This window comes from Oncorhynchus masou, chromosome 14 (assembly GCF_036934945.1).
Source record: "Oncorhynchus masou masou isolate Uvic2021 chromosome 14, UVic_Omas_1.1, whole genome shotgun sequence".
NCBI classification, from domain to species: Eukaryota; Metazoa; Chordata; class Actinopteri; order Salmoniformes; family Salmonidae; genus Oncorhynchus; species Oncorhynchus masou.
In genome coordinates this window covers 23681789-23692841 of record NC_088225.1, presented here as the reverse complement: position 1 = coordinate 23692841, position 11053 = coordinate 23681789, and the positions used below count along the sequence as shown (strand labels likewise).

Here is an 11053-nt window from a genome sequence, read left to right as displayed (position 1 = left end):
CAAATCCTTTTCAATCCTTGTCATAGGAAGAGAAATTATAGATAAAACGTATTGTGCTCAGAAACATTACACAACATGTTGGAAATCGCAAATTCAACAATGAGTGGTTTGGAAGGAATCAGTGGCGGCTAACTGCAAGCGTTGCAAAGCAATTTCTAGCCTGCTATTCAGTAGAGTGGGTGTGTGGTCTAAGTCTTGGTTTAAGGGTCCCTTTTCCAAGCTTAAAAGGATAAACATTCATGCTGTCAATCCAGCATGACTTCTGCCGCATTCAAAACACCTGGAAACTCGGAACAGGCAAATCTCAGACTTCAGTGAGTTCAAGACAACTGGGAACTAAAACAAAAAGAGCTCTTACTGGAAAAATACGTTTTGAATGGTCATCCAACTCGGAATTCCAAGTCGGGAACTCTGGTCTCTTTCTAGACCTGAAGATCACTGACATCATGATTCAACCTTGTTTTTGATGATTCCCACTTGTCTTGAAAGCACTATAAATCCAGAGAATACCAGACTTTGATGACAAAGTTTGATGACAACACAAGTACCGCCATGCTACCTTCCTGTTCAAGTGAGCACAGCACAACAAGGTGTAAGAGATTTCATTGTCTGCTTATATGCCCCCCTTATTTATCCTACGGATCTGACTTGGTGTACAGGGAGAATACTGTAAGAACATTCCATGTTCTGAATTCTGACGCTGTACATTTCAAAAGTGCTGAACAAATAGTTATATTGACTATGTCCATCTTAGCTCGCTCATTAATGTCTTAATCGAAATTACGGATTGCCTCTTATCCGCTCGTCATCCCCTTATGCCATAGTTTGTACATCTCAATTGTCAGTAGAAACCACATTTGTTTAAGGTTAGTAAGTCAGCCATATCAGCTATGTTTTTTTAAAGGCAGTATATGAGGCTAAATGATGTGTTTCGCTGCCAGACAAGGCTCTGCTGATAGCCAGGTCATTTGTCTGATTTTCTGTAACAATGGTATGGGTATAATAATACATTTTATTTTGTAAAGTGGTTTCTTGCATCAAACAACAATAACAACAGTCACCTTGTCTGAAGGACAAATGGATAAACAGGTTAATGTCATGCCCTGCATGTTTTTTTCAAAAGTCTCAGAATGTAGGCCTACATTGAACACCACACATTGGCTGCTACTGTAGGCTGAATGATAGAACAGCCATGTTAAAATGTTATGGGATGCATTTTCTCCATTGTTTTTGATGGTAGGCCAATCTAGAAGGCCTACATTATGATCAAATAGCCACAGTAGCCTACTTGGCCATTGTTAAAACTGATCTTAAAGTGGGTACAGCCTCAGTGTTCACAGGAACACTGGAAGTTGCATTTTCACAGTGTTGAAGTTTGCACTCAGCAGACCTGAAATTTGACATTTCTTTAGGGACCATTGGTTGCAACACATATATGCCTACCTGCAGCCTGCAGGCACACTCAGCATCTCTCTGGAGATATTGCATTTATTGCTTTTACTGAGCTTTGATGACATGTCATTTTATTACTTGTGATAAAGTAGTAGTCGTTTTACTACAGTAGACAGGCCCACCTCTTCTCTATTCAGTGAAACAGCTATAACAGCCATATAAAATAAGCACAGAAGAAAAACAGTTCTGCCTTCAACTGCCTGTTTTTGGAACCTCATTTCTTCCCTGCCCATGCTGGGTCAACCTTTGGACTCATATCCCAGGGATTACATTGATTCATGTTGTGCCCATTCCTTAACCTGGTGTGAAATGGAAATGCTTTTTTGCATATCCTGCAGAGAATGGGGTCATAGCCAGGGATCAGCTATTATTGACGGCAACACTGAGGCAATTAGGGTTATGTGCTTTGCTCAAGGACAGATTGATAGATTTTTCACCTATTTGTCTCAGCAACTCAAACTAGCAATCTTTTGGTTACTGGCCCACTGCTCTAATGCCTCGATCACATGACACCATCTTCGCAATTTGGTACACCAGAAGTACATTCATTTCCCCTGGAACGCTGCAGTGTGTTCCGTGTGGTGAAACCTTGGATTTATCCAACGATTACATCAAACTGTATGTGAAGTCGGCCTGACAGAAATGGCAGCAGAAGGTGAAGGTTGAACTGTTGTTGAACACATATCCAGATGATGCTGTGTCAGTGGAGGCTGCTGAGGGGAGGACGGATCATAACACTCCATTCCAGCCGTTATTATAAGTTGTCCTTTACCAGTCAAAGTGCCAGGGTTAGAGGTTGCAACCCTCTATGTTCATTCTATTTCTATGGCAGAGGTAGCTGAACTTAGTTGTAGCACGGACTACAGGTTGCCCTATTGCCTGGGGAAAGTGACCTGAGCAGTTAGGCAAGTTGAGCCTGTTCTAAAGGTTTTTCACTGAAACAAAACTGTAAGGAATTCCAATAGGTGTAGCCTAAAATGGATCATTCTGGTTCATTCCCATTGTTTAAGTGAAAGATGGACAATTTATGGCATTTATGGCAGCCGGGCAGGTTGAGACTGCCCCCTGGGCAAAAACTGCTTGAACATTGTTTCCACATTTCAACAACAAAATGAACTGTGATAATGTTGAATCAGCGTGTAAAACTGGTTGGATTTGCAGAGTCAACTTTTAACCTGAATCCAATGTCATGGTGAAATGCTGATTTCACGTTATTGGTCTCCTAGCTAAAGCCTATAGAGCCTAATCAACCACATCTCTCAACAACCAGCACATCATTGTTTAACGTCCATTAATGAATGTAGCCCCCTGTACCTCTCTGATTCAGAGCGGTTGGGTTAATCAGAGCGGTTGGGATAATCAGAGCGGTTGGGTTAATCAGAGCGGTTGGGTTAAATGCATTAGTTATAAAAAAAATCTTTGATTCAGTTGTGCAACTGATTAGATATCCCCTTTCCCATTAACTCTGAACTTGGTTTCTTTCTTCATTCAGGGCTCCTCTCCGGTCGTCACTAGTTACCACAGCGTCATAATTATGGCTAAACCTATTTCTACAATTGCTCTTCTTAAAATCTGATTAAACCTGAACCTAACCACACGGCTAACCTTAAATTAAGACAAAGAAGCAATTTTAAGTTATCATGATTGTTTAAGATAGCCAATTTTGCACTTTGACTGGTTACTAGTGACAACCCTCTCCTGATTGCTTGCCGTGTGAGACACATTTTCATGGAAAACAAGATTGTGTGTTAATAAAAGCAGTTTAGTTGTCCTCTAAAACTAGCTAGAAGGATCCATTCTATAACTAGTTAACAAAACTATTAGCGTTAGCTGTAGTAGTCTAGCTAGCTAATGTTAAAAATGTAGACTCACTGAATAAATATGAATAAATATGGCACAGGATAAAGATTAAAACGATCTGCTGAGGCTACGTGAGGCCAAGTAATGTTGGCATTGTCATGTTCATCGTAAGGAGACCAAGGTGCAGCATGGTATGCGTACATCATTCTTTATTAAACAAATGATACACTGAACAAACTAAAAACAAAACCGTGAAGCTAATATGAATAGTGCAGACAGGCAACGAAATATAGAATAAGAACCCACAAAACCTATGGAAAAGGCTACCTAAATATGGTCCCCAATCAGAGACAACGATAAACAGCTGCCTCTGATTGGGAACCAATTCAGGCCACCATAGACTTACATAAACCTAGACTTACAAAACCCCTAGGAATACAAAAACCCTAGACAAGACAAAAACTAACATACCCACCCTAGTCACACCCTGACCTTGCCAAAATAATAAAGAAAACAGATCAGGGCGTGACAGGCATATTATTTTATTTCCACTGCTGGTGATTGACATTTGCACCACAAACATTTGTGAACAGTCTCAAAGTCCCAGTTCAGTCAAACTATATTTTGTAGGTGTTTTATATATATACAGCATATATTTCCACACTATGAGTTAGGAATAACACTGAGAAAATTATGATAATGCCTTTTGAGTGTAAGAGGTGTTTGAAAGGCCTGAAATTTCAGCTTATTCTTCTTGATCTGGTTGGCGGATTGCATCGAACTTTTAGGTGCATACACTGACACCTACTGTACTGGTATGTGAGGCCATTCATGGCCTACCTATATTACATTAGTCGATATGATACCTGTATAAATTCTAATGTAACCACTTCCCACATCTCAACAGTCTAAACTAACAATCTCTACCCACATCAGTTACCTGCAGCTTGTTTATCTAATTGATTAACTCAAACAGCGCAATTAGCCATGTGCTCACCTTCCTTTCACCAACCGTGAGGCCATTCACGGCATACCTACAATACATACTTTGAAACAATACTAGTTTAAATTCCAACATAACTTCTACCCACATCTCAACATTCTAAACTCTAATATAACCTCGACCCACATCTCAATGTACTTAAAACAACCTCAGCCTCCCAGTGACTTGGATTACAAGCACGTGCCCCCGCAACCATCTATTTCAGCCTTTTTTGGTGGGATGGAGTTTTGGCCTGCCAGGTGGTAAATTAACTAATAGACCAATAAGAAAGAGTTCCAGAATTCTCTGCCAATAACAGCTATACTGAACAAAACTATAAACACAACATGTAAAGTGTTGGTCCCATGTTTCATGACATGAAATAAAAGATCCCAGAAATGTTCCATATGCACAAAAAGCTTATTTCTCTAAAATTGTGCACAAATTCATCCCATGATCCACTGTTAAGAGTTTTACTCTTTTGTTTTTTAGTTTTACACAGAGACTAGTGGCTAGGCGGAGTTGGGGAGGTTGCCCTCCTTTCCCCCGCCCGCCCTTTGCCAGAGGCCACAGGTCACAGAGCAAAAAGGTTTGAGGTTGAACGAAAAGCATTTTGGTGCTCCGCCGACGGGAGGGGAGACATTAAACCTGCACCAGGGCGCAGAGTGGTTGGATAGGTTCCCGGAGCTGTGCGAGGGTCCTGGGAGAGACACAAGCAGCTTAATGTTGGAGACCGAGGCGGGAAGGCCCGATTCACCGGCAACCCCCAAGCTCACAGGTGCGCCATGCAGCCATGCCTAACGGGGAAAGGGGGGGGGCTTTCCTTTTTTGTTCTCTATTGTATTGTTCCTCAAGCAAGGGGGAGGCCGATGACATGCGGATTCCCATCAGACCAACTCCTTAAATGCATTTCACTTCAAGTTTCCAGTTGTCTAAAAAACACTTTTGCTCAACCATACTTTACTGTATTTATACTTGGGATATCACTTTTCAACAGGAAAAGTTCAACAGTTTCTTGAGGAAGGTAGGCGTTCAAGGAAGTAGCTTCACACTGGAAACGTATTTTTAGACCATTAAATTTGAGGTAAGGAGAATGATTCATCCTCTTCCCACCATGTCTTCTTCCCCGTAGAGAACTGTCAGGCATTCAAGGAAGTATCATCAAACTGGTAATTCCTTACTGGTAATTCCTTATTTTCAGACCATAACATTCAAGTTAGTGAGACTGATTCATCCTCTCCCTCCACACCCCACCCCCAAGCCATCCCATCCAAGTTCAACAGTTTCTTGAGGACGGTAGGCGTTCAAGGAAGTAGCTTCATACTGGAAACTTATTTTCAGACCATTAAATTTAAGGTAAGGAGAATGATTCATCTTCCACCACACCCCGTGCCTTCTTCCCCATGGAGATCTGGCAGGCATTCAAGGAAGCAGGAAATTCCTTTTTTTTCAGACCGTATAATTTGAGTCATGGAGTGGGATTCATGCTCCACGCCCCACCCTTCCTTCCCCCATGCCATCATGGAGTGGGATTCATGCTCCACGCCCCACCCTTCCTTCCCCCATGCCATCATGGAGTGGGATTCATGCTCCACGCCCCACCCTTCCTTCCCCATGCCATCATGGAGTGGGATTCATGCTCCACGCCCCACCCTTCCTTCCCCCATGCCATCATGGAGTGGGATTCATGCTCCACGCCCCACCCTTCCTTCCCCCATGCCATCATGGAGTGGGATTCATGCTCCACGCCCCACCCTTCCTTCCCCCATGCCATCATGGAGTGGGATTCATGCTCCACGCCCCACCCTTCCCCACCCTTCCTTCCCCCATGCCATCATGGAGTGGGATTCATGCTCCACGCCCCACCCTTCCTTCCCCCATGCCATCATGGAGTGGGATTCATGCTCCACGCCCCACCCTTCCTTCCCCCATGCCATCATGGAGTGGGATTCCCCCATGCCATGCTCCACGCCCCACCCTTCCTTCCCCCATGCCATCATGGAGTGGGATTCATGCTCCACGCCCCACCCTTCCTTCCCCCATGCCATCATGGAGTGGGATTCATGCTCCACGCCCCACCCTTCCTTCCCCCACCCTTCCTTCCCCCATGCCATCATGGAGTGGGATTCATGCTCCACGCCCCACCCTTCCTTCCCCCATGCCATCATGGAGTGGGATTCATGCTCCACGCCCCACCCTTCCTTCCCCCATGCCATCAAATAAAATGTTAGTAGTCACAAGCGCCAAATACAACAGGTGTAGACCTTACAGTGAAATGCTTACTTATGAGCCCCTAACTGACAGTGCAGTTTCAAAAAAATACAAAAGAATAAGAGATAAAAGTAACAAGTAATTAAAGAGGAGCAGTAAAAAATAACAATATATACAGGGGGGGCCGGTAGAGTCAATGTGCGGGGGCACCGGTTAGTTGAGCTAGTATGTGCATGCAGGTAGAGTTAATTAAAGTGATTATGCATAGATGACAAGAGTGGCAGTGGTGTGGAGGGGGGGGGGGGGGTGAATAGTGGGTAGCCATTTGACTAGATGTTCAGGAGTCTTATGGCTCGGGGGTAGAAGCTGTTTAGAAGCCTCTTGGACCTAGACTTGGCGCTCCGATACTGCTTGCCATGTGGTAGAGAACAGTCTATAACTAGGGTGGCTGGAGTCTTTGACAATTTTCATGGCCTTCCTCTGACACCGCCTGGAATAGAGGTCCTGGATGGCAGGAAGCGTGGCCCCAGTGATGTACTGGGCTGTTCGCACCACCATCTGTTGTGCATTGCGGTCGGAGGCCGAGGAGTTGCCATATCAGGCAGTGATGCAACCAGTCAGGATGCTCTCGATGGTGCAGCTGTAGAACCTTTTGCGGATCTGAGGACCCATGCCAAATCCTTTTAGTCTCCTGAGGGAGAATAGGTTTTGTCATGATTGTCTTGGTGTGCTTGGACCATGTTAGTTTGTTGGTGATGTGGACACCAAGGAACTTGAAGCTCTCAACCTGCTCCACTGCAGCCCCGTCGATGAGAATGGGGGCGTGCTCAGTCCTCTTTTTCCAGTAGTCCACAATAATCTCCTTCTTCTTGATCACGTTGAGGGAGAGGTTGTTGTCCTGGAACTACACGGCCAGGTCTCTGACCTTCTCCCTATAGGCTGTTGGTGATCAGGCCTACCACTGTTGTGTCATCTGCAAATTTAATGATGGTGTTGGAGTCATGCAGTCATCCCATCCTTCCTTCTTTGTGATAGTCTTTTTATCATCCTGACCAACTAGGAAGACATCTATTCTTTTGGCTCTGGTTCTAAGGTCACAACAACCTCACTTCCACAATGTGTGACTACGTTTTCTGGTAGAGCAGTCAGAGGCATTGTTTTATTTTTATTTTATGATGACAAAATGGAATTCCATGATGACCAGAGAGGAAAGGTGTGTATTTCTTGTATAATGCAGTATGTCCAGTACAATAGGGATATTCTGAGGTGAGATCAGGCTGTTAGGACAGCTCTATTTTTTTTCAAAACATTAACGTAGAATATTTTTGATGTCATGGAATTTCAAGTGCCTCAGTCAGTCACATTGTATGGCCTCAAGTAAACATAATTCTGTCAGTAATAAAGTTGCTTTTTGGGCTTGATTTTTCCTCCCGTTTGTCCTCCAGTGATTTTGGAACTTTTCCTGTTGAAAAGCGATACCCTAAGTATAAATACAATAATGTACACACGCTAAAGGTTAACCTTTTTTTTTTGGAGCAAAATAGTGTTTTATAGACACATCTGCAAACTTCAAGTAGGACAGCACTCAAGCAGTTGGTTTGTTGGGAAGTCGTGATTTCATCGGCCTCCCCCTTGCTTGAGGAACAATAGAGGAATCATAGAGAACAAAAGAGGAAAGCCCCCCCCACTTGTGACTTACTGTACCTGAACCACCTATTGAGATGTGCCCTTTGTTGAGTTAAACCGGTCGTTAAATGAGATGAAAAGGAGATTGAAGTGCCACTTTAATTGCACTTTTTTCTAGCAGACATTTATCACATTTTATAGGTCACATACACATGGTTAGCAGATGTTAATGCGAGTGTAGTGAAATGCTTGTGCTTCTAGTTCCGACCATGCACTAATATCTAACAAGTAATATAACAATTTCACAACAACTACCTTTGTTGGGAAAATTATGATTAAATGACTGAATAAATCATGGAACTGTAACTAAGTAAACTTATACTCTGTTTTATTATATCTGATTAACAATATGAGTTCATAAGAAGGGATTGTGTGACATGGACAAGGGGTAATTAAAGCGAATGAACACCATTCCAACTAGTTAGAAATTAATGGGTTGGGGACTGTGTAAACAAATAAGGTCGTTAACCTAACGTTGAACCTACAGAAACTTAGCTCTGGGGTTTTTAGACAAGGCAGTGAGTGCATTCCTAGGTTTTCTGTTAATTAAAACTTAGAATTAACTTAGAAAGTTAGAATTAACTTACTTCTGTTACCTATTATTGAAAGACTGGTCTACATCTATTTTATGTAAACAAGAATCTTAGAAATTCTCATAAAATAGATTAAGGGTTTTCAATTGATGAAAGCACATTGGCATAATTAAATTACACTAACACCTTATTCACAAAAGTGTAGGAATGAATAAGAATATGTACATATAAACATATGGATGTGCGATGGCCGTGCGGCATAGGCAAGATGCAGTAGATGGTATAGAGTACAGTGTATACATATGAGATGAGTAATGTAGGGTTTGTAAACATTATATGAAGTGGCATTTTTTAAAGTGACTACTGATACATTTATTACATCCAATTTTTAATTATTAAAGTGGCTAGAGATTTGAGTCAGTATGTTGGCAGAAGCCACTCAATGTTAGTGATGGCTGTTTAACAGTCTGAAGGCCTTGAGATAGAAGCTGTTTTTCAGTCTCTCGGTCCCAGCTTTGATGCACTTGTACTGACCTTGCCTTCTGGATGATAGTGTTTGAACAGGCAGTGGCTCAGGTGGTTGTTGTCCTTGATTATCTTTTTGGCCTTCATGTGACATCGGGTGCGGTAGGTGTCATGGAGGGCAGGTAGTTTGCGGTTGAGGGCGGTGCAGTTGCTGTACCAGGCTGTGATACAGCCTGACAGGATGCTCTCGATTGTGTGTTTGTCAGGGTTTTGGGTGACAAGCCAAATTTCTTCAGCCTCTTGAGGTTGAAGAGGCGCTGTTGCGCCTTCTTCATCACACTGTGTGGGTAGACCATTTCAGTTTGTCTGTAATGTGTACACCCAGGAACTTAAAACATTCCACCTTTTCTACTGCTGTCCCTTCGATGTGGATAGGGGGGTGCTCCCTCTGCTGTTTCCTGAAGGCCATGAATTGGAGGCCACAATCGGAGACGATAACTTCCACGAAGTCCTAGTGCCGGAAGACCTGCTGGAACAGTGCTTCAGTGACCTGGAGAGTGGTATGGAGACCAGAGAGAGGGATGAAATGGCATGATTTAGAGAATCTGTCCACTATGACCAACATGGTTGTAAAACCACCGGAAGAGGGGAGATCAGTGACACAATCAATGGACAGATGAGACCAGGGACACTGAGACATGGGAAGGGAAGGAGTTTCCCTGCTGGAGTGTTCGGGGGGATTTGGATTGGGCACATTCGTAACAGAAGTTCACATAACGAGTGACATCCTGCGCCAGTACTTTCCAGAGATGGACTGAATGGTACTTGGATGTCCAGCAACAACAGCTGTGTGCGCCCAGGTCAATAGCCGATTCCTTATCCCCGTGGGAACGTAGGTGCACTCAAGAGGACAGGTGGCAGGTGCGAGTTCCCTCTCCAGGGCCTGGCGAATGTCTGCATCTACGTCCCAGAGCATGTGGGCTATGACTCGAGGGGGCGAGATTATGGGTGCACTCAAAACAGGAACCTCTCCCGAATCATAGAGACAGGACAGGGCATCGGCTTTGATGTTTTTTTAAACCTGGGCGATATGTCAGCGTGAAATCGAATCTGGTGAAGAAAGGGGCCCATCTGACTTGGCGCGGGTTAAGTCACCTCGCTGTCTGTATACTCCAGGTTCCAATGGTTGGTGAGAATGAGAAATTGGTCCTGGGTGTCCTCCAGCCAGTGTCTCCACTCCTCTAATGCCAGCTCCCGATCGGCAACATTATAGTTCCTCTCTGCAGGAGACAGCTTTTTTGAGTAATATGCAAATATATACAATTTCGGTGGATTACCTTGACAGGACAGCCCCAACACCTACTTCTGAAGCGTCCACCTCCACCATGAAGGACAGCGTAGGATCTGGATGTTTAAGCAACAGGGCGGAGGTGAAACAACCCTTCAGTAGGCTGAAGGCTTCGTCAGCTGTAGAATTCCATCCCAACTTCCAGGGACCACCCTTGAGGAGAGAAGTGAGAAAGGCGATCCAGCTAAAGTTCTTTAATTAATCGTCGGTAGAAGTTGACAAATCTCCAAAAATGTTGTAACCCCTTTATGGTGGTTGGGACTGGCCATGACCTGACAGCATCCACCTTCCTCTCATCCATCATGACTCCTTGCTGGCCGATCTGGTAACCCAAAAAGGAGACCTCCTCTTGATGGAATTGGCACTTCTCCGCCTTGACGTACAGGTGGTTGGCCAGGAAGCGTTCCAAGACTACTCGGACTTGAGCGATGTGCTCCTCCAAGGTAGCTGAGTAGACCAGGATGTCGTCGATATAGACGACCACCTGGCATCCAAGCATGTCCCGGAACACCTCGTTGACGAATGCCTGAAACACTGACGGAGTATTGGCTAATCCAAAAGGCATCACCAAGTACT

At 44.0% G+C, this 11053-nt stretch overlaps 1 protein-coding gene across 1 annotated transcript; it reads left to right on the top strand.

Moving 5' to 3' along the window:
* The first annotated feature begins 5704 nt into the window (after window positions 1-5704).
* Window positions 5705-6457, top strand: LOC135553843 (uncharacterized). Its single transcript, XM_064985773.1, has one exon. It carries the CDS (start codon window positions 5705-5707, stop codon window positions 6455-6457), a length of 753 nt encoding a protein of 250 aa, XP_064841845.1.
* Window positions 6458-11053: the final 4596 nt, after the last annotated feature.

Coding starts and splice junctions, on each gene's coding strand:
- LOC135553843 (XM_064985773.1), top strand. CDS start 5,705: ATGGAGTGGGATTCATGCTCCACGCCCCACCCTTCCTTCCCCCATGCC.